Raw genomic sequence first — 22,737 nt, 5'->3', positions numbered from 1 at the left:
TGGAGTGCAGTGGCATGATCTTGTCTCACTACAACCTCCACCTCCCGCAAGCAACTCTGTTGCCTTAGCCTCCCCAGTAGCTGGGACTACAGGCACGTGCCACCATGCCCAGCTAATTTTTGTATATATATATATGTATATATATATATGGTAGAGACGGGGTTTCATCATGTTGGCCAGGATGGTCTCAATCTCTTGACCTCATGATCTGCCTACCTCAGCCTCCCAAAGTGCTAGGATTACACATGTGAGCCACCATGTCCGGCCCTAAATTTATTTTTGACCTAAAACTTTTCCTAATATCCTGTCAGTGCTCAGCTGCCTACTTTAACTTTCCTTTTCCTGCAAAATTTACAGAAAGCACACCTGCCTGTTCTCCAGGCCCAAGGTATACAGGTGAGAGGTAAATTCTGACAGCCAGAAAATAGACCTAACACAGGCTCTGAGCAGCCAGGCTTGCTTCACTGTACCTTATAATTCTCCCACTTCCTGGGGCTCTGTAATCAAACTCAACTCCAGGCATTACCGAATTTAGGCTGCAACCACAAACAAATCTATTGGACTTTTGTACTCTTAGGAAAAAGAAATCATGAACACTATCCTAGATCTCTGAGACCAAAAAAATATGCCCCCAAACTCCTTCTTGGAGAAAATCTACATTCTTTATCAGTTCCTTGAAAGTGTAAATCTTATCATATCTTTAAAACTTAAGTATCTGAGGAATTGGGCTGGATTGGGTGACTCATGCCTGTAATCCTAGCACTTTGGGAGGTCAACTAGGCGGATCTCTTCACGAGTTTGAACCCAGCCTGGCCAACATGGTGAAACCCTGTGTCTACTAAAAATATTTTTAAAAATTAGCCGGGTATGGTGGCATGCGCCTATAATCCCAGCTACTTGGGAGGCTGAGGCAGGAGAATCACTGGAACCCGGGAGGCGGAGGTTGCAGTGAGCTGAGATGGCACCACTGCACTCCAGCCTGGGCAACAGAGCCAGACTAAAAAAAAAAAAAGTATCTGAGGTATTAACTAGAACAGCCCTTAGTATGTCCATCTGAGATTTAAAAGTGTTGAATGAATGAGGCCGGGCGGCGGTGGCTCACGCCTATAATCCCAGCACTTTGGGAGGCGGGTGGATCATGAGGTCAAGAGATCAAGACCATCTTGGTCAACAAGGTGAAACCCAGTCTCTACTAAAAATACAAAAATTAGCTGGGCATGGTGGTGCGCGCCTGTAGTCCCAGCTACCTGGGAGGCTGAGGCAGGAGAATTGCTTGAACCCAGGAGGCGGAGGTTGCGGTGAGCCGAGAACATCCCATTGCACTCCAGCGAAACTCTGTCTCAAAAAAAAAAAAAGAAAAGTGTTGACTGTTTAACATTTTAGGTGCTTTACTTCAATAATGTTTGATATTTGCCTAATATGCATGTCATAAAAATTGCCAGCAAAATAAAACTTAAGATAATGATTAGCTTTGTCTAATAATGTTTTATAAAGTTTTCACAATTCAAATATAATTGTTAAAAAACTAAACTTACATAAGTGGAAGTGGTAAAAACTGTAAATAAGTTATTATTTTTTGAGACTGAGTGTTGCTCTGTTGCCTAGGCTGAAGAACAGTAGGGGACTAGCTCACTGCAGCCTTGAACTCCTCTCGCCTCAGTATCCTGAGTCACTGGGACTATAGGCGTGTACCACAATGCCTGGCTAATTTTTAGAAAAATTTTCTTGTATAGTGGATGTTTGGAAAACTCTGCCCCTACCGCAAAAGCTCTCTCTCTCTTTCCCTCCCCCACAAAGAGGCTCCCTTATCTCTCACTTTACATACCGGTCCTAGCCCTCCCGCCGCCCAGCTTCCCGCCGCCCAGCTTCCCACCCAGCAGTTCAAACTGACCAACAGTTGCCCACCACCTCGGCTTTTGGCTTCCCCACCCCCCAGCCCTTCAGCCCCCTATAAAACAACCCTGCCCCTCTGAGCAGCGCGGCCATTCTCCTCTTCCTCCCGGCTGGTCCGCCCAGAGGCTCTTTCCTCTCAATAAAGCCTGAACTTAAGGAATTTCCTCTAGCCTGCGGTCCGGTTTTTTCCGAACGAGCTCAGTCTTCCCGCAGAGGGTAGGTCGGACAGTGGAGTCTTGCTGGGATGCCCAGGCTGGTCTCAAATTCTGGGCCTCAAGCAATTCTCCTGTCCTGGCCTCCCAAAGTACTCGGATTACAGGCAGGAGCCACTGTACCCAGCTATAAATAACTTTTTATTATTTTAATTTTAATTTTTGACTCATTACTAGACATACTATTTAAATAATGATTATATTTTATAAAATATGTCTACTTAAAAATAATTTCTGGGCCAGGTGCAGTGGCTCACGCCTGTAATCCCAGCACTTTGGGAGGCTGAGGTGGGTGGATCACGAAGTCAAGAGATAGAGACCATCCTGGTCAACATGGTGAAACCCCGTCTCTACTAAAAATACAAAAAATTAGCTGGGCATGGTGGCGCGTGCCTGTAATCCTGGCTATTCGGGAGGCTGAGGCAGGAGAATTGCCTGAACCCAGGAGGCAGAGGTTGCGGTGAGCCGAGATCGCGCCATTGCACTCCAGCCTGGGTAACAAGAACGAAACTCCGTCTCAAAAAAAAAAATAATAATAATAATAATTTCCAGGAGTTCAATGCTACAGTGAGCCATGACTGTGCTCTGCACTCCAGCCAACTCCCACTATTATTGAGACCTTGTCTCAGTAATAATAATAATAATTCTCGGCTGGGAGCAGTGGCTCATGCCTGTAATCCCAGCACTTTGGGAGGCTGAGGTGGGTGGATCACGAAGTCAAGAGATCGAGACCATCCTGGTCAACATGATGAAACCCCGTCTCTACTAAAAATACAAAAAATTAGCTGGGCGTGGTGGCGCGTGCCTGTAATCCTGGCTATTCGGGAGGCTGAGGCAGGAGAATTGCCTGAACCCAGGAGGCGGAGGTTGCGGTGAGCCGAGATCGCGCCATTGCACTCCAGCCTGGGTAACAAGAACGAAACTCCGTCTCAAAAAAAAAAAAAATAATAATAATAATTTCCAGGAGTTCAATGCTACAGTGAGCCATGACTGTGCTCTGCACTCCAGCCAACTCCCACTATTATTGAGACCTTGTCTCAGTAATAATAATAATAATTCTCGGCTGGGAGCAGTGGCTCATGCCTGTAATCCCAGCACTTTGGGAGGCTGAGGTGGGTGGATCACCTGAGGTCAGGAGTTTGAGACCAGCCCGGCCAACATGGTGAAACCTGGTCTCTACCGAAAATACAAAAATTAGCCGGGCGTAGTGGCAGGCCCCTGTAATCACAATTACTCAGGAGGCTGAGGCAGGAGAATCGTTTGAACCTGGGAGGCAGATGTTGCAGTGAGTTGAGATCGCGCCACTGCACTCCAGCCTGGGCGATAAGACTTAGACTCTGTCTCCAAAAAAAAAAAAAATTCCAAAATCTTTTTGGTAACTTAAAACCTTAAAGTTATACTAAGTTAAATTAAAAGATAATTATTTGTTGAATATCTAGATCATTTCCAAATAAGATATAGCACAGAAACACTAATTGCTGAACATAAGTATAAGCTTATAACTTTGGTTTCTTACTACACAGGAATAAAAGATATCCAAGTGTCTCAAGAAACATGTCCTGGGCTGCCCATAGTGGCTCACACCTCTAATCCCAGCACTTTGGGAGGCTAAGGCAGGAGGATTGAATCAGCTCTGGGCAGCATAGTGAGACCCCATCTCTACATAAAATAATAAAATTATCTGGCTGTGGTCACGCATGCTTGTTGTCCCAGCTATTCCAGAGGCTGAGGTGGGAAGACCAGCTGGGAGTTTGAGGCCGCAGAGAGCCACAATCATGCCAATGCTTGCTCTTCCACCTATAGCCTCCCTGAGCATGTGCCCAGCTCTGGGTAACACTAACAACCTGGAGAGTACCCAGAGGCAGGACCAGGATGGGGAGGGCCTGGACACCTAACGGGAACCGCTGTCCTGTTACCCACAGGCTGGGAGGCCTTGAGAAAGTGAGTCAACCTCACTGAGCCTCAGTCTTCACCTCTGAAATGGGGATCACAGGAATTCCTACCAGGCAGGGGATATGTGAAGACTGAACGAAATGATTCACGAAAAGATGTAGCCCAGCGCCTGGGGAACACCAAGCACATGCTGAGCCTTCAGCCACCTGGGAAGGAGAAAGAGAAACATGGGTGGCCACCTGGGGCCGGCAGAGGAACAAGGGGCCGCTGGGAGGCTCCTGGGAAAACTCACCTCTGGGCATCTGCCCTGAACTTGGGCTGGCGTCACAGGGAAGTTGGTCACAAAGAACACATTCTCTCTCCAGGAGGCAAGTCTCAAGGTTGGCCTGGCTGGGCTTGCATTGACTGGAAAGGCCGGCAGCCGGCAGCCTGGTTTATGAGGGAAGGGATCTTGGCCCCATCAAGTCATTAATGCTGTCCCCGCATAAGGCAGATTGAAGCAGAGATGGGAGGCTAGCAGGGGTTCTGGCCATTTCTGAGACCAGGAAGCCTCATGCCTGTGTCCATCTCTTGAGACAAGTTTCTTTTTCATTTGCTCAACCAAAATATCTTTTTTTGGGGTGGGGGGGGCAGAGTCTCACTCTGTCACCCAGGCTGGAGTGCAGTGGCACAATCTTGGTTCACTGCAGCCTCCACCTCCTGGGTTAGAGGGATTCTCCTGCTTCAGCCTCCCGAGTATCTGGGATTATAGGTGCCCAGCATTTCACTTTACTCGTCCAGGCTCAAGTGCAGTGGTATCATCAGCACTTACTGCATTCTCTAACTCCTGGGCTCAAGAGATCCTCCTGCCTCAGCCTCCCAAGTAGCTGGGACTACAGGCTCCAGCTACCATACCTGGTTTCAACCAGAATATTCCAACAACCTGCTGCTTAATACGGAAGATCCAGGGGAGAGCTGGGCCCAGCATCTGCCCAGGATGGAAAGGAGTTGAGTCTCCCATCCTACACACACGGCAGCACTGGCATGGCAGAACACAGGTGAGAAGATGAAAAGCTACCTGTGGTCAAAGGATGGCCAAGGATGTTGGAAGGGGAGGCTGACCCTCCAGTGCTGCTCATGAGAGCACTGTGAATTTGGGGACCGCATGCCCAGGAAAGGAAGGTGAGGGCTGTGCAGAGGGTGCTGGGAGTTGGAGCCATCAGGATTAGGAGGGATGGGTGGCAACCATCATTGGCAGGGGGACTCCTGAGGGTAGAATCAGGGGTTGCAGGCTCTGATGATGCCCGGTGTGAAAGCTCAGCTTAGCTGCTGCGTGGTGTGCACCAAGCAGTAGGGAGTGGGTGAGAAGGGCATCTAAGGGCCCTCTAGGAGGCCAGATTCATGTAGGCATGGCATGGGCAGCAGTGAAAAATGTTAGAAGGGACAGGAAGGGGTTGAGGCACTAGTGGATGTCACAGCCCTCGTGATTAGTGGATGTCACAGAGGCCATGCCATGAGAGGAAAACAATTGATCTTTGGACATGTGGGTGTGCACCTGGAAGACAGCTGTGCTCTGGGCAGGTGGTCACTGGGGCTACATCCTGGGCATCAGAAGAGCAGGGGTGGAAGTTGAGGCTATGGATGAGCTGGGTGGAAGGAGGAGGGAAACGCAGCTGAGAAGGGCAGAAGAGGAGCACCTGACCATGGTGCCCCAGGTGAGGGAGCAGGGCTGCAGGAAGTTCCAGGCTCTGGCCCCCGACACCCCTCCCACACCACTCTCAAGCTAGTCCTGGATACCTACTTCTTTTCTGTTGGCAGCCTCTGGAAGTGCAGTTTCTCTGGCCTGGCTTCTCGATCCGTCCCTTTTTCTATCGAAAAACCTCTGACACATCCCTGAAAGTTCTGTCCAAGTGCCACTCCTCTGTGAAGGCCTTCCTGAACCCCCCTGCCCCCCCCACCAGCCATCTCTGGCATCACATGCTTCTCTCTCACACACACAGGCTGCATGGCAGGTGTCCAAGCTCTCAGTGGGCAAAGGACTTGCACTCCCATCAACAGCACCAGAGCCCCCACCTGAGGTGGCTTCACGAAGTCAGCCACATCCCACAGCCGGTTTCCAAGCTCCTTGATCTGAGTCACGGAAACCCCTTTGAGTTTGGTGATGATGGAAACCTGGGGCTCCAGGTCCCGCTCCTGGTAGCCTTTTTTGGTGAGGAGAGCCCACCTGGAGAGAAGAAGATGGGCAGTGTGATGTGTCCCCACCGTGTAGTGACAGGGGCAGAACTGGGCCCCACATGCTCAGTTCTCTCCCCACACCCTACAGGCTCCCAGCCCAGCATCGAGGGCCCCACCTCCTCACTGGCCTCTCTTCCCACCCCAGACCCCCCGAATAAGACAGAAGCTCCAGCCATGCACCAGAGAGCCAGTCCCTTCAATCACCTTCACCAGCCAGCACCACCCCCAACCTCACTTGACCCAGCTCCTCTGACCCGAGCCACAGCTGGTGGTCTCTCTGGGGGCCTAGTGCTCCAGATCTCACAGATGTTAAGAACGATGTCCTGTGCCCCCTGGTGGGGCTCTGAGAAGGGACTGGGAATGAGGCAGGTTCTGGGGAGGGTACACAGGACAAACTCACAGCTTGTTCTTGTTCTCCCATCTTGTATCACCTACCTCCTACCCCATCCCAATCTGGCCCCCTCCCCTCCAGCTCCTAAAAAGCCCTACCCTTAACCTCAACCCAGAAGGATCAAGCCTCAACCCCACCTCTTCCCCTGCCCCTCCAGCCTGGCCAAAGCTCTTCTCTCTTACCCAACCACATAAATCACGATCCCAAGCTGCAGCAGCCTCTGCAGGGTGCCCACTCGCCAGTTCCTGGTCATCACATACTTCTCCATCTTATAATCCAGAAGCCCCCAGCCTACCGTGGCCCCTGGGGAGCCCATGCTGCCAGCTCCTGCTAGCTGCGGGCACATGAGTCAGCATGGCAGCTGCAGGCACAGCTGAACAGGAGGCAAAGCAGGGCCCAAGCCAGGACAGGCCAGCTGCTGTTAAAGGGACACTTCCACTAGAGCAGGATCTAGCCTCCAACACTCAGCCCTCAGCCCCTGACCGCAGCTGCCCTGCACCTCCCATCCTCCCTACATTCCTTTTACTGGGCCCTGGCACACAGAAAACAGCAGCTCTGTCCCGTCCTCTGTCCTCTGGCAAGGACAGCTGTTATCTGTGCTGTGAGAGGACGGCCTGAGGGGCAGCAGCAGAGGGGCTGTGAGGGTGTTGCGGAAAGCTTCAGGAAGAAGTGACCTCTGAGCTGACACTTGCAGATTCTGAAGTTCAACAAGCAGACAAAGATGGGGATGGAGGTTCCCAGGGGAACGAACGAACAGCGTATGCAAAGTCCAGCGCATGTAAGACAGCTAAGAGCCACAGACTGAGAGGGGTGACCTGGCTCTGCGAGGTTCCCCAGGCCCTCCTGAAACGCTGACCCCAAGTGCAGGGAGGAGAACACAAGCTCTGGAGTCAGGCGTGTTTCCCAGTCGTGAAAGGGGGCGATGCTGGCACCGCCTAGGGAGGCAGGGAAGATAAACGCCGCAAAGCGCCTAACTCCGTCCAGGGTCCTTGCAGCAGGCCGTTATCCGCCAGGACCGGGAGCCTCTGCGCAGACCAGCCACGGTTTCTATGGCAACCAACAACACCGGGTTGCCGGGGCGACCGCCGCGGGGGAGCGCATCGCTATTGGCCGTTGTGGACGCCAGTCGACGGACGCCACATTCGATTGGCCAGTGTGGCCGCAGACTGCGCCCAAATCCCCCGGCCGAGCTCTGGGTAAGGCGCTAGGAGGTAGCCGCCTCAGCGTCTGAGACTGCAAAAGGGTCTTAATCATGAGGGGTTCCTGCGAGAGATCTGGGGAGGATGAAGAGCAGAAGGAAGAGGCTACAGCGGCATGTGGGCGTCTTTCAGGGGTCCCTGAGGCGGAGCAGGGTTCCGAGGCCGATTCGGACTCCGACCTGGAGACGGAAGGTGCTAGGGGCAGGGGCCAGGCCCCACTCCTCCCTTTTGGGGTCTTCTCCCGCAGGAGTAGAGGGAGGCGGGCTGGGGCCAAGGGGGCAGGAGACCCCTGTCCAGCTGAAGACGTATCCTTCTGCGAGGCTCCTCTAGCTCCCTGCCCTCGCTTCAGAGCTCCCAGAAACATTAGGTTAAAATGCAAAATCCCGCCAGACAGTGCACCAAAGACTGTCTGCCCCGAAATGGGACCAGAGCTGGGTTTTCCCAGTCCACAGGAAAAACTAAGCTAATAGATGCATAGACTTGTCGGGCGTCGTGGCTCACCCTTGTAATCCCAGCACTTTGGGAGGCCGAGGCAGGTGGATCACGAGGTCAGGAGTTCAAGACCAGACTGGCCAACATGGTGAAACCTCGTCTCTACTAAAAGTACAAAAATTAGCCGGGCGTGGTGGCGCGCACCTGTAGTCCCAGCTACTCAGGAGGCTGAGGTAGGAAAATCGCTTGAACCCGGGAGGCGGAGGTTGCAGTGAGCCAAGGTTGTGCCACTGCACTCCAGCCTGGGCTACAGAGCGAGACACTGTGTCAACAAACAAACAAATAGATGAATAGAATTTAGAACTATTTCAGTTTTTTCTCCCGTAAAATGTTTACAAAACACTGGTGGTCTGCAATCCGGGTTAAAAGACACAGCGTGCACTTTGGCATCAGACAGGCAGAGGCCTGACTCAGGCAAGATTAGCTACTACTAGCTGTGGGATTCTCAGCACAGGCCAGCCACGGTTTCTACAGCGACTAACAACATTGGTTTGCCTGGGCTCATATTTAATAATAAATAAATAAATAACTTATTTATTTATTAGAGTCAGGGTCTTGCTCTGTCACCCAGGCTTCAGTGCAGGATGATAGCTCATGGTAGCCTTGAACTCTGCACTCCAGTGAGGCTTCTGCCTCAGCCTCCTGAGTAGTTGGGACTACAGGGGGCCACCACGTCAGCTAATTTAAATACTTTTTTGTTTGGCTATTGTGCCCAGGTTGTCCAGCTTTCTTTCATAGCTGTATGACTTTAAGGAAAAGCTTTGTGTTGCCTGAGCCTTGATGTCCTCATCTGTCATATGGGGGCAGTGGTCCCAAGGAGCAGAGGAGGCAGTGCTTCTGGAGGGAAAACATAGGCCAGGTAGTGACGCAGGGCAGAGGAGGAGGCAGGTGGCTGTACCCATGCAGGAGTTCACATTTGTCCCCCTGTCTCCTACCAGGCACCCATGGGCTTGGAGAACTGGTCGGGGACACCCTCTACCTGAGGTCTTGCCAGGTCCATAGCGTTGTGCCCGTCTCCTGCTTTCTGTGCCAAGGGAGCGCCCCAGAGCTGAACCTCCGGCACCGTGGCCTGGGGCCCCAGGTACCACTGGAGGGACACTAGGTCCAGGCTTCCAGGGAGAGGCCCCAGGAGACAGCAGCCATGGGAGTGCTCCTGAGTCTGTCCCGCACTCCCCAGCTTCTGCCTGTGCCAGGCATGCCCCATCCCCCACATCTGGGAGACAGATGGGATTGAGGCTGTGACAGGTGGTGTTAAGGGTTGGAAAGCCTGCAGGCTCCTAACCTGATAGGGGCTCAGGGAGAGCTGGGGGTTGGGAGGAGACCAGGGCGGAGCCTAAAAGGAGAAGCAAGTGTTCCTTAAGCAGGTGGGAAAGGGAGGGCTTTCCAAGTGGAGGATGTGGAGTGAGCTGAGCCCTGGAGCATGAGCCAGGATAGTGACCAGTGTGTTTGCTCTGTCTGTCCCAGGGTGCCCATGCTCTGGCTTCCTCGTTGAGCTCCAATCCATATGTCAAGCGGCTGGACCTTCGAGACAATGGGCTCTGTGGGGCGGGTGCAGAGGCCCTGGCAGGTGCCCTGAGCAAAAGCAGCAGCATTCATGGTAGGTGCTGGGCCTGGGGCAGGTGGGCAGGTGTGAGTGCTCCCTTTCCTCAGGGATGAGCCTCTACCCATGAAAGCTGGGCTGTGTCACCTGGGGCCTGCTGGTGTTGCTGGTAGAGGAGGGGGTCTTTTCACTGGAGGGGACGTGTGAGGTGGAGCTAGACCCTCTGCTGTGCAGACTATGCTGGATACAAGTCCCTTCCTCACCCACCCCACCCCATTACTCCCCTCCCTTGCTGTCCGGCATCTCCTCTTCAGCAAGCACATGGTAGACTCTCAGTACCTGAATCCACACAGGGATTGGGGGTTGGGCACTGTAAGAAGCAGGTAGGTAATGTGGGAGTTTGGTGGGTTTGGATCCAAAATGCCATCTCTGCCACTGAAGAGCTGGATACCTGGATAAGCAGCTTACCCTCTCTGGGCTTCAGCTTTCCAATCTGTGAAATGCCCCCCACAGTACCTCATAGGCTTGGGGCTGTGGTGAGCAGGAAGTGAAATGCAATCCTGAAGTGGTCAGCAGTGTATGACCGATGTAAGTGCTCCATGCATGGCCACCTGGGCCATTATTGCCAATCCTGGCAGTGGGGCAGTGAGGGCTTTTGAAGTGGCTGGTGATATCACTGCCAGACACAGTCATCAGTGATGGCTGCCCCTTCACGATGGCCGTCTCTACAGTGCCAGGAGGCAGGCAGTTTTAACCACTTGACGCAGAAGCTCATGTGCACACAGGGAGGGGGAGGTCAGGGGCCAGAGGGGACCCAGTCATCGGGAACCACAGCCACCATACAATGATAGGACAGTACTCCTGTAAGGCCCCTTCCTCTGCCTCAGACCTGGAGGTTTAGGGGATAGCAGAAGAGGTAGGAGGTGGGTGCCTGGCATTGTATCCCAGTGACAAAGGAGCGGTTTCGTCCCCTAGATTTGGACCTGTCGGAGAACCAGCTGGGAGTGGTAGGAGCACAGGCCCTCTGTGCCGCCCTCACCATGAACCGGGCCGTGCAGAAGATGCAACTTTCAGGGAATGGCCTGGAGGAGCAGGCGGCCCAGCACCTTGCTGAACTCCTGCTGGCCCACACAGACCTGAAGTCCCTGGACCTGAGCTATAACCAGCTGAATGACCAAGCAGGTAATACCTGCGCAGAGCACCATGGGTCATGAAAGCTTAGCTTCCTGGGGCAGGGGTGGGAGGGGCTTGGCAGGACCGCACTGCACATCGCCAGGGAGCATGTGCTCTGACTCCTGCTCCCCACACAGCCACCTTGGCCCACTCCCCTTCCACTCCAGCCACATGGAACTCTTCATTCCTTCCACAAATACCTCATTGCCCACTGCTGTATGTGCTGGGCACTGACTTAGCCACCGGGGATCCACCTTGAACAAAACCAAGTTCCTGACCTCAAGGAGCACATGCCAACAACAACATTCTCAGTCATTATTGGTGCTGCAAAAGAAACAAGCAGTGCATGCTTCTAGAGAAGAACAGCGACCCCCTGCTTTAAAGAGGTGGCTGGGGAGGTCTCTGTGAGGTGACATTTAAGCTGAAATGTGCAGAGTGGGAAACAGACAGCCATGGCAAGATCAGAGAGAGAGCATTTCAAGCAGAGGAATAGTGAGCACAGGGGCCTGTTTCCCAGACTGGCAGACAGCAGTGTGACTAGGCTAGGGAGTCAGGAAAGCATGGCCAGGCTGCGGGTGGAGAGGGCAGAGGGGTCTGCAGGGCGTAGGTCATGGCAAAAAGGGGGTAGGTTTTATTCTAAGTGAGATAGCAGACATGGTTGGGATTCCTTCATCTCATCACTCTCTCTCATGCCCCTGAGCGTTTGCTTTGCCAGGAATATGCACTTCTACCTGCCTCTCCTCAAATGGTTCAGTAATAGTAAGGACCACCTGGGACCCTGGGTTAGGCATGCAGATGCTGACCCTGGAACCTGCTGAACCAAACTCTGAGGGGAATGCCGGCAAATCTGCATTTTCATGGATGCCCCAGGAGAATTGCCTTTTCTGGTATGTTTCAGAAGCACTGCTCTGTCTCAAGCAGTTTAGAGCAAGTGGGGTGACATGAGCCTTGGCCTGTGAGAATCGGCCATGGCATGTAACTTCCAGAGAACTAGTTTGCCTTCTAAGAAAATTATTGCCAGAAGTCAGTGAAATTAAAAGCGAGGCTTGGTAGGGCACTGTGGCTAGCTGTAATCCCAGCAACACTTCTGGAGGCTGAGGGGGGAAGACTGCTTGAGGCCAGTAGTTTGAAACCAAACTGGGCAACATAGGGAGCCCCAGTGGTGACAAAAAATAATTTAAAAATTAGCCCCAAGTGGTGGCATGTGCCTGTAGTCTCAGGAGGCCGAGGTGAAAGAATCACTTGAGCACAAGACATCAAGACTGCATTGAGCCGTGATTGCTCCACTGCACTCCTGGTTGGGAAACAGTGAGACAACAAAAAACACTAACTTTCTTCCCTCTTTAGTGCCTGTTTCCCTGTTACGATGTTAAAGGCAGGTACTGTGAGTGCAGCTGGGTTTTGTTTCTTATGCAGGTGCTTTCTCGTGTGGTAACTGTTTGCTTTGGTGTTCCTGTGAGGGTTGTGGGATGACTGCTGGAGGGTTCTGTTTGGCCATGCTGCTCCACCTTCATCTCCAGGTCTCCATATTTTGCCCAGGCTGGTCTTGAACTCCTGGCCTCAAGAAATCCTCCTGCCTCAACCTCCTGAGTTGCTGGGACCATAGGCACATACCACTCCATGGCTTTCACCTTCCTTTCTCTACCACCCCATCTCCTCTCTACCACAACTGTGCCAGCCCTGTCACCTCTTGCCTAGCCTATGGCACCAGCCTTCCACCTGGTCCCCCAGCCTCTTGCCTCTGCCCCCACCCAGCCCAGTCTATCCTGGACACCTGCCACTTGCTGAAATGCTAATCTAGCCTCATCACTTCCTAAGGCCCTCCCTAACTCCTTCCCACTTGTATGCATTGCCTAAGCCCCTTACCTTGGCACTCAAGGCCTCTCTGCATCTCTCAAGTGCCTGTTACTCCTGCCTCACCTCACTGGTTTCCCCCTTCCCGGCCCCGGCTCCAGGCCTGCGTGTATTTCCACAGGTGCCTCTGCCATTTGCACTTCCCCGTGCCTCCTCTCTGCTGTGTGTGCACAGACACCCGTGGGGAATTCCTCAGTCCTGGGTTATCTCCTCTGTCCTCTTTCCTGACTACCCCCAAGACAGGTTAGCCACCACTGTTCCCACGCCTCCCTCTTTGCAGTCCACATGAATGGCTCACATCCCATTCATTTGGATTTGTATCTCCCCATGAAATGTGAGTTCCTGAAGGGCATGGCAGGCCATGTTGGTTTCATGTCTGTGACCCTCCTGCCCAGCAGAGGCTCGGCACACAGCGGGCATCAGTGTGATCTTTTGAAGGTGTGAAGAGAGCGAGTCAGAAGGTCTCTCTTGGTGTTTCTGAAGGGGAGATACTCGGACCAGCCCTGGCAGAAAACACAGGACTCACCGAGCTTAACGTGAGCTGGAATCACCTCCGAGGCCCAGGAGCTGTGGCATTTGCCAGAGGACTGGAGGTAAGGAGCCCCTACCCAGTCAGCCCTGCAGCCTGTCTGCTGGGGCCAGTCTCCCAGGGACCAGCTCTCTGTCTCTGCAGCTCTTTGGAAATGAACTTGGGATCTTCTAAGCACAGCTTAAAGATTGTTTCTTTAGGTGATTTTAATTTTCCTGGCTTCACTTAGTGACTACAATACGCTGTGCTCACTGTCACATCATTTCCTGAAGGGTCACTGCTGAATGTCTTGCACCTTCCCCAGACACCATAGACACCAGCTGGGAAGGGACATCCATGCGGTCCAGTGACGCACGCTCACTGTTGGGCTTACACAAGTGCTTTCCTGAGATGACGCCTTATACCCGTGGATGCCAGCACAGCCTCTTAAATGTCCACCTGCTCCCTTGCATGTTGTGGTTCATAGGGCTCAGGAATGGGTGGCTCAAGCTGATGCTAGGGTGGCACAAGGTACCTGCAATGTCCCCAGTGCCAGATACCCTGTGGAGTCCTCCTCAGGCCATGGCAGTTGCTGTCTTGCCCTGATACATGGGCTGACCTTGGGGTCCCGCCCCACAAGGTGGCACGTCACACTGTCTTACCAGAGCACCCACCCTTCTCCCCATCACAGTACCCTGGGCAGGTTTCATCTGACAGTCATTCACTGGGGCTTGGGATCCCTGCCCTCCAGAGCCATTAGGTGGGTGTGGAGTCTGATCAGTGTTTCTAGGGCCTGCTGCTGCTCCGCATACACCCCTCCCAGCCTCTCTGAGGGCCATTCACATCTACACCAGCCCTTTGCTATTGTGTTCTGGGCCATTGGGCTCTGATGGCCACCATCATCCAAGCTGCAGCCACCGGGGACCTGGATGGCACTGTCCTGACCCTTCCTTGGAGCCTCTGCCCTTCTACCCTTTGTCCCTGATTTTTGCACCTCAGGGCTCCTGGTCTCTGAGGCTGTGGCACCGTGGCTTGCTCCACTGTCAGACAGGGTCCCTTGACTTCATTCTTTGGTGTTCTAGACAAACATCTTCCTTAAAGTTCTAGACATCTCATACAATGGCTTTGGGGATCCTGGAGCCTCTGCGGTGGGTGAGGCTCTGAAGACCAACAACGTGTTGGAGGAACTCAACATGAGGTGAGGATCCCCAAGAGGCCACCCCAGGAATCATGTGCTCCATGATCTTGCTACTGAACAACGCAGTGGCGTGATCTCAGCTCACTACAACCTTTACCTCCAGGGTTCAAGCAGTTCTCTACCTCAGCCTCCCAAGTAGCTGGGATTATAGGTGCCTGCCACCACACCCGGCTAATTTTTTACATTTTTAGTATAGACAGGGTTTCACCATCTTGGCCAGGCTGGTCTTGAACTCCTGACCTCGTGATCCACCTGCCTTGCCTCTCAAAATGCTAGGATTACAGGTGTGAGCCACTGCACCTGGCTCTCTGTCCTCCTTATCACTGGAGTTTATTATTTGTTTGTTTGTTTAAAACAGAGTATTGCTTCATTGCCCAGGCGGAAGTGCAGTGATGAGATCATGACTCACTGTACCCTTGACCTCCCAGGCTCAAACAATTCTGTCACCTTATCCTCCCAAGTAGCTGGGACCGCAGGAGTATGTCACCAAGCCTGGCTAATTTTTTATTTTTTGTAGAGACAGTCTCCTGCTGGCCTCGAACTCTTGGGCTCAAGCAGTCTTCCCACCTCAGCCTCTGAAAGTGCTAAAATTACAGTCGTGGGGAGTTCATCATTGTTACATTGTGACCTGTGATTCCTAGGCACAGGCAGATGGCTGCAAATTCCACACAGTGTATAAAGCCTCTTCGGCAGAGCCTGGTGCATGGCGGGTGTTCCAATGAAGCTTTTCTCCCTAGAAGAGTAGCCAAGGCCAGGTTCTGTGGCTCAGCACTGTAATCTCAGCACTTCCAAAGGCTGTGGTGGGAGGATTCATTGGGGACAGGATTTTGAGACCAGGCTGGGCAACATAGCGTGACTCCATCTCTACACAAAATGTAAAAATTGTCTATTTCTGGTGGCATGCACCTATCATTCCTAGTGCTTGGGAGGTGGAGGCGAGAGGATTGCTTGATCCCAGGAGTCCGGAGTTCAGGCTACAGTGAGCTGTCATCATGCCACTGCACTGCATCCTGAGTGACAGAGTGAGAAAAATGAGTCTAGTCTGGATGGGGCAAGGCAGGACCCTGACAAGTGGGCCCCGTGCCTGTTTTGCTCAGCATGTGGCTGCTGGAGCATGACCTATGTGAGGGGCTCCTCCAGGCCAGGTGGAGTCCCAGCCTAGCGGGGTGGCACAAGCCCAGAGGGAAGAAAAGAGGTGAACGCTAGAGAGGTCATGGGCCAGAGGCCAAGGAGGTCATGGGCTGCTGTGGCTGAGACCCTCCCCAGGGGCAGCCCCCCTGTGGGCAAGGAGGCCCCACTCAGTCCTGCTCAACTTTCCTCCCATGGGAGGAGCTAAGACTAGGGGCAGCCACAGGGGCTGAAAATGGAGGTAACAGCTGGCGCTGGGGTCTGAGAAGTGAAAGAGAATTGGGACTGACTCTGGAGACAAAGTGGCCCAGGGCGGTGCTGAGTCCTGGAGTTTGGGAACAACAGGAGGTGGAGAGGCCTTGGACAGAAGCTAGGTGATTTTTTGAAATAGACATTGTCATGGTGATAGGCATGAGGTGTCAGCTGGGGCAGAACACATGGGAGCCCCTGCAGAGCTCAGAGGGCCAGGGAGCGGCAGCTGGTGTCCACCAGGACAGGGACGCTGTAGGCGTGTTTGCTGCATGATCCCTCCGAACTGTGTCATCTCCACCTTTTACACGTTGACCTGCCCGGGGTTCCTGGGGTGTGAGTGGAGGGCTGGAACGAGAGACCCAACCTGGTGGCTGCAGTGGCAGCTCCAGTGGGCTGTGGGCTCTGCACAGCTGCTAGGAAGCTTGCACAACGCAGGTGTCTGTTGTCTTTGTTGCAGCAACAACCGCATCTCTGCGATGGGAGCCCTGAGCCTGGGCCTGGGCCTCCAGGTCAACCAGACGCTGAGGATTCTGGTAGTGAGTGCTAGCCTGATGGCTGAGACCCCAGCATAGACCTGCCCTGTACCAACCCACACAGATGCCTGCATCATGACCCCCACCCAGGGGCAGCCAGCAGGTGCACACAGGCTCCCTCTCTTGCCACTCACCCTGCATCTGAGGCCTGGCCCTCCTCCTCTCCCCTTCCTTCCCTCCCAGCCTCTCCCCTACACCTTCTTGCTGCCATTCCTCCTCTGCAGGCTGGGGTGCTGCTCTGCTGAAGGTGGCTGGGCACCCCTTTTGTCTCCCTCATCTTCTTCCTTGCCTTTCCCTGGCCTTGCTGGGACCCTGGCCCCACCCAGTGTTTTGCTGGCCACTGCTCAGGCTGAACTGAGGCCTGGTGCACCCAGCTGGGGTTCCGTACCCCGGGTTTGCAGATGGGGAGGGAGTGCTGAGCAGAACAGGGAGCAGAAGATAGACAGGGAAGGGAGCCAGGCGAGGCGGGAGCAGGTCCCCAGGGGACCACTGTGCCCACATCAGGTACATGCTAAGGGACAGTATCGCCAGCTGGGTGCAGACATCCAGCTCTGCCATCCCTCAGCTCCCCACCCCAGCCTTCTCTGGGCTTCTCCCATAGCTCTCCTCCCCTGCTCCCTGCCCCATAGGAACCCAGACCTCTCTGAAACATAGACCTGTATTTCCAGCTGCCTCATAGACAGTCTTCTAAATGTCCCAAAGTCAATGTGACAGTCCAACCTGAACATATCACCCCCCCAAGGGCTGCCTCCTGGTGGGAGCTCCTTCCCAAATCACTAGGTGGGGCCCAGAGCCTGCCCGCTGCCCCTCCCTTTCCCCCACCCTCCCTCCCACCTCCTGCAGGAGCTCACCCTGCTGGCTTCTCCCTCTTCTCACTTCCCCTCTCAGCTTCTGTGAACTTGCAGGGTTCCTGGCTGCAGTCCTTCCTTCCCAGCTGCGACCTTTCTAAACCAGAAAATTGTCCTGCTTTAAAATGGTTGGAGTTTTATTCCCTCTGGATAAACTCAGTCTTCGATTGTAGCATCATGTCATGGGGAGCTGGGTGTGGTGGTTCACTCCAATAATCCCAGCACTTTGGGAGGCTAAGGCAGGCAGATCACCTGAGGTCAGGAGTTTGAGCCCAGACTGGCCAACATGGTGAAACCCTGTCTCTACTAAAAACACAAAAAAATTAGTCAGACGTGGTGGCACACACCTGTAATCTCAGCAACTTGGGAGGCTGAGTCAGAAGAATCCTTTGAACCCAGGAGGCAGGAGGTTGCACTGACCTGAGATCTCACCACTGCACTTCAGTCTGGGCGACAGAGCAATACTTTGTCTCAAAAAAAATGTAACATAGCATGTCATGGGGGATCAGGGCTCTGCCAGCCCCTCTCTTCCAAGTTCAGTGTGCTCACCCCAAGCTCAGAGTACACACACACATATACACAGTACTGTTTTTCACCCCCTCCTTTGCTCCTCTGCTGTTCTTGCTGAAGTGTCCAGCTCCGCCCACCTCACTTGGGGAAGCTCAGCTCGGGGATTTCCTCCCCTCCCAGCCTTTCCCTCCCAGGGGAGCTGGAGCACACTCCTCAGTATGCTGATCACACTGCATTTCATGATGCTTCCTTTCCCTCCCCTCTCCCCAGTAGGCAATTTCTTAAAGGCAAAGGTTTGTCTGGCATGTCTGTATCAATCAGAGGCATCTCCTTTCCTCTCTCCCCCGGCCCCACAGCCTCACCAGAGCATTTTGTCTGACTGTCTGAAGGAGACAGTGGGGCCATCCTAGCTGTGTCCTCAGAGATTAGGACCCCCCCGCCCCACACTTCCCTTTCACGTTGCTCTCTGGCTTCCCCAGACCTGGCCTCTCGCAGCTTTGTGTGTGTGTTTCTCAGGTGTCCAGGAATCCCATGCGAAGTGAAGGCTGCTTTGGTCTCCTCAAGTCTGTCCAGGACAATCCAGCCTCTGCCCTGGAACTGCTGGATTTCTCTGTAAGAGCATTTTATAAACCTTGTTTCGGATCCTACCAACATTCCCGTGAGGTATCATAATCTCCATTTTAGAGGAACAAAGTAAGGGTTAGAGAAATCAAGAGCCCTGCCCAGATACACAGTGTGGCAGAGGCAGAGTTGCAACAGGGACCTGAATGCAGGGCATGGGGCCACGCGGCTCTGCCCCCTCTGGACTGGAGGTCCGGCGGGATCTCGCCTGGAGCCACTGCCTGGGTTCTTCATTAGCCGAGAGAGGATAAGTGGGTGTCTGGTCACGATGCTCTTGTCCACTGGTGTTTAGATTTGCAAGTGCAGCACCTGCACGGCTGCCCTCTGCCCCCTCCCCCTCCTGTCTGCAGGTGGACTGTGGTGCTGGAAGGTTCACTTGAGTGCCTGTGAGAGAGATTAGGATCCCTTTTCATTCAATTTTGCCACTTTTTTTGAGTTGGGGTCTCACTCTTGCACCCAGCTGCAGTGCAGTGGTGTGATCATAGCCCAGTGCAGTCTCAAAGGCCTTGGCTCAAGTGGTCCTCCTGCCTAAGCTCCTGAGGTAGCTGGAAGTTCAGGTACTGGTCACCATACCTGGCTATTTTTTTTTTTTGTAAAGATGGGGGCTTGCTACATTGCCCAGGCTGGTTTCAAATTTCTGAACTCAAATGATCCTTATGCCATGGTCTCTCATGTCTCAAGTCAATTTTGCTTTTTTTTTTTTTTTGAGACAGTCTCACTCTGTCACCCAGGATGGAGTGCAGTGGCACTATCTCAGCTCACTGCAACTTCCGGCTTCCAGGTTCAGTGATTCTCCTACCTCAGCCTCCCAAGTAGCTGGGATTACAGGTGTGCATCACCACACCTGGCTACATTTTTTTTTGTATTTTTTAGTAGAAAGGGGGTTTCATCAGATTGGCTAGGCTGGTCTCGAACTTCTGACCTCAGGTGATGCTCCTGCGTTGGTCTCCTAAAGTGCTGGGATTATAGGTGTGAGCCATTGCACCTGATGAATTTGGATTTTTTAATGTAGAAAAAGTGCCAGGTGAGGTGGCTCACACCTATAATCTCAGCACATTTGCAGGCTGAGGTAGAAGGATCCCTTGAAGCCCAGAGTTAAAGGCCATCCTGGGCAGCACAGCAAAATCCCAATCTCTACAAAAAGCTTTAAAAAAAATTAGCCCAGCATGTGGCATATACCTGTAGTTTCAGGTACTCAGAAGACTGAAACAGGAGGATCACCTGATCCCAGGAGTTCGTGGCTTCCATGAGCTGTGATTGTGCCACTGCATTTCAGCCTGGGCAACAGAGCCAGACTCTGTCTCTAAAAAACAACAAAAAAGAAAGGAAACAAAAAAGGTTGAGTCACAGGCTGGGTGTGGTGGCTCACACCTGTAATCCCAGCACTTTGGGAGGCCGAGGTGGGTGGATCATGAGGTCAGGAGATCAAGACCATTCTGGCTAACAGGGCAAAACCCTGTCTCAACCAAAAAAAAAAAAAAAAAAAAAAGTGCAGTGAGACACTCTCAGCTCGCTGCAACCTCCACCTCCTGGGTTCAAATGATTCCCCTGCCTCAGCCTCCTGAGTGGCTGGGACTACAGGCACCCACCACCACACCTGGCTAATTGTTTTTATTTTTAGTAGAGATGGGTTTTTTTTTTTTTTTTGAGATGGAGTTTCGCTCTTGTTACCCAGGCTGGAGTGCAATGGCACGATCTCAGCTCACTGCAACCTCCGCCTCCTGGGTTCAGGCAATTCTCCTGCCTCAGCCTCCTGAGTAGCTGGGATTACAGCCACACGCCACCATGCCCAGCTAATTTTTTTGTGTTTTTAGTAGGGACGGGGTTTCACCATGTTGACCAGGATGGTCTCGATCTCTTGACCTTGCGATCCACCCGCCTTGGCCTCCCAAAGTGCTGGGATTACAGGCGTGAGCCACTGCGCCCGGCCGAGATGGGGTTTCATCATGTTGGCCAGGATGGTCTTGATCTCCCAACATCGTGATTTGCCCACCTCGGACCTCCAAAGTGCTGGGATTACTGGTGTGAGCTACCATGCCTGGAGGTTTTTAGTTTTTAATTGAGGAACAATGAAAAATCAATGAAGATTAAGCATACAGCTTGGAGAATTTTCACAAACAGCATAGGTGTCTATGTAACCAGCCCCCAGATCTGAAAATACAGCATAGCTGGGCATGGTGGCAGGCACCTGTAGACCCTGCTCTTCTGGAGGCTTAAGCGAGAGGATAGCTTGAGTCCAGGAGCTCAGGGATGAAGTGAGCTATGATTGAGCCACTCCACTCCAGCCTGGTGACAGAATACGATCCCATCTCTAAATAAATAAATACAGCAGGCCCCTAAATGTTCCCCATTGTCCCCTTCCCTCCTGGATCTTACTAGTTTGCAAGTATGAGATTGTCATCCACAGGAGAGAAGCTGCCGAAAGGAGCTTCTCTGAGACCTTGTGTGTGTGAATAAAAAGCAGTCAAGTTCTCAGTAGCAAAGTTTCTCCTTGTCATGGGTTTCTCTTCAGGATATCCAGGTGAACACGGAGTCTGATGACCTTGCTAACGCAGTGAAGAGAATTCTTCCAGCGCTCTGCATAAAAAGTGGTGCTCGCAAAGTGGAGTATAAAAAGGAGTTGCTGCCAGTCTTCAGACCAGCCCTGCCAGTATCTGTCCCTAAGTGATCTTGGAGTGTGGCTTCCTCATGTCCAATCAGCTGCTTCGACCTCCAGGGTCAGGAGCTCTTTGACTCCCGAGGCCTTGTTACCACTTGGGTCTGCACTGAGTCCCTAGGTCAGCTGTGTGCTATTGAGCTGGCCTTCACGACGACTCACACACCTGTACCCTCCCCTGTGCTCCATGGACCCTGCACTCATCTGGGCCTTCCTGCGCTCTCACTCATTCATGTCACACAAACCCCTACTATGTGCGGTATATTGAGATGGGCATGGTGTCTGAGATGCCCAAGCAAGTCCCTGCCTTCCCCATGTTCATATTCTGGTGACTTCAGGAAACTATTAAAAGGAGGAGTGCACATTCTATTTTGAGAATGCAAACGGGCACAGCCTTTGTGGAAGGCAGTTGATCATTATGCACTGGGAGCCTTAAAACTGCCTGTGCCCTTTGATCTAATCATTTGACTAATGTGCTCCAGACAAATAAGCAGGGATGCATAAAAGATTGATGCCTAAAGATGCTCATGGGGCCGGGTGCAGTGGGTCACACCCACAATCCTAGCACTTTGGGGAGCCAAGGTGGGTGGATCACGTGGGGTCAGGAGTTAGACCAGCCTGACCAACATGGTAAAACCCCGTCTCTACTAAAAATACAAAATTAGCCGGGCATGGTGGCACATGCCTGTAATCTCAACTACTTGGGAGGCTGAGGCAGGAGTAGTGCTTGAACCCAGGAGGTGGAGGTTGCGGTGAGCTGAGGTTGTGCCATTGCACTCTAGCCTGGGCAACAAGAGTGAAACTTCGTCTCAAAAAAAAAAAAAAAAAAAGATGCTCATGGAAATGGAAATGCTGTTTATCATAATGAAAATTGGAAGTATCCCCAATAACAGGGGATTGGCCAACTCAAATTTGGAGTTAAATGTTAAAAGCCACATATTCAAAGAACAGTTAACAAATCATGAAAATACACATGATTAATGTTAAGTGAGAAAATTGTGAGGAAAAAATCATTTGGCAGCTGGGCGCAGTGGCCCGTACATGTAGTCCCAGCTATCCAGCCATTCAGAGGCTGATGTAGGAGGACTGCTTGAGCTCAGGAGTAGGAGACTAGCTGGGGCAATACAATAAGGCCCTGTTTTTAAAAATAAGTAAATAAATCACCTGGTTTATCTGACAGTTCCTCAGAAGCTTAATCATAGAATTACCACATAACCCATTAATTCCATTCCTAGGTATATGCTCAAGAGAAATGAAAACATATGTCCCCATAAGAATTTGTACATGAATATCCATAGCAGCATTATTTATAATATTCTAAGAGTGAAAATGCCCACCAGTGGATAAATACAATGTGGTATATCTATACAATGGCATATTATTTGGCAATAAAAAGGAATTTGAGGTGATAAAAAGGTTCTAAAATGTATTGTGGCGATGGCCACATAATTGTGCATATTCTAAAGGCAATTGAGTGATGTACTTATATTCATGGTGAACAGTATGGTATGTGAATGTCATCTCGATAAAACTGTTTTGAAAACAAGAAAAGTACTGAAACATGCTAAAAATGGATGAAACTTGAAAACATGATGCTAAATGAAAGAAGCCAGTCACAAGCC

The 22,737-nt window shown here is 52.2% G+C and overlaps 2 protein-coding genes across 31 annotated transcripts in view; one reads left to right on the top strand and one right to left on the bottom strand.

The window, feature by feature from the left end:
- LOC100397459 (P2X purinoceptor 6-like) overlaps nt 1-6,954 on the bottom strand; it is a 13,147-nt gene extending 6,193 nt beyond the window's left edge. For 4 of the 20 annotated variants that reach the window (XM_078335502.1, XM_078335512.1, XM_078335500.1 and 1 more), the window contains exons 1-3: nt 6,786-6,954; nt 6,467-6,584; nt 6,051-6,201 (exon numbers count right to left, since the gene is read on the bottom strand). In XM_078335502.1, coding sequence (XP_078191628.1) covers nt 6,070-6,201; nt 6,467-6,584; nt 6,786-6,949 — 414 coding nt within the window. In that variant the 5' untranslated portion in view covers nt 6,950-6,954 and the 3' untranslated portion in view covers nt 6,051-6,069. The other 16 variants (XM_054245226.2, XM_035303478.3, XR_013521426.1 and 13 more) reach the window with 15 other exon arrangements.
- Nucleotides 6,796-22,737, top strand: LRRC74B (leucine rich repeat containing 74B). Of its 11 annotated transcripts, none has more exons than XM_035301870.3 (9): nt 6,796-7,799; nt 9,233-9,375; nt 9,759-9,891; nt 10,810-11,016; nt 13,345-13,454; nt 14,452-14,567; nt 16,405-16,483; nt 18,355-18,450; nt 20,972-22,737. In XM_035301870.3, exons 1-9 carry the CDS (start codon nt 7,526-7,528, stop codon nt 21,125-21,127), a joined length of 1,314 nt encoding a protein of 437 aa, XP_035157761.2. In that variant the 5' UTR covers nt 6,796-7,525; the 3' UTR covers nt 21,128-22,737. The 11 variants fall into 11 exon arrangements, 7 of the variants coding, with proteins under 7 accessions (XP_035157761.2, XP_035157704.2, XP_035158049.2 ...); XM_035301813.3 differs by having other exon boundaries at nt 13,300-13,454; XM_009007066.5 differs by lacking the exon at nt 6,796-7,799 and adding an exon at nt 7,807-7,994.

Source organism: Callithrix jacchus, chromosome 1, assembly GCF_049354715.1.
Source record: "Callithrix jacchus isolate 240 chromosome 1, calJac240_pri, whole genome shotgun sequence".
NCBI lineage: Eukaryota > Metazoa > Chordata > Mammalia > Primates > Cebidae > Callithrix > Callithrix jacchus.
The sequence above is the reverse complement of the archived record's forward strand: the minus strand, read 5'-3'. Positions and strand labels throughout refer to the sequence as shown.

What these genes read in the sequence shown, in the direction of transcription:
- LRRC74B (XM_035301813.3), top strand. Translation starts at nt 7,526, where the DNA reads ATGCTGGCACCGCCTAGGGAGGCAGGGAAGATAAACGCCGCAAAGCGC. An exon ending in ACCGTGGCCTGGGGCCCCAG is followed by an intron (nt 9,376 to 9,758) that starts GTACCACTGGAG and finishes TGTCTGTCCCAG; the next exon opens with GGTGCCCATGCTCTGGCTTC. An exon ending in TTGGAGGAACTCAACATGAG is followed by an intron (nt 14,568 to 16,404) that starts GTGAGGATCCCC and finishes TCTTTGTTGCAG; the next exon opens with CAACAACCGCATCTCTGCGA.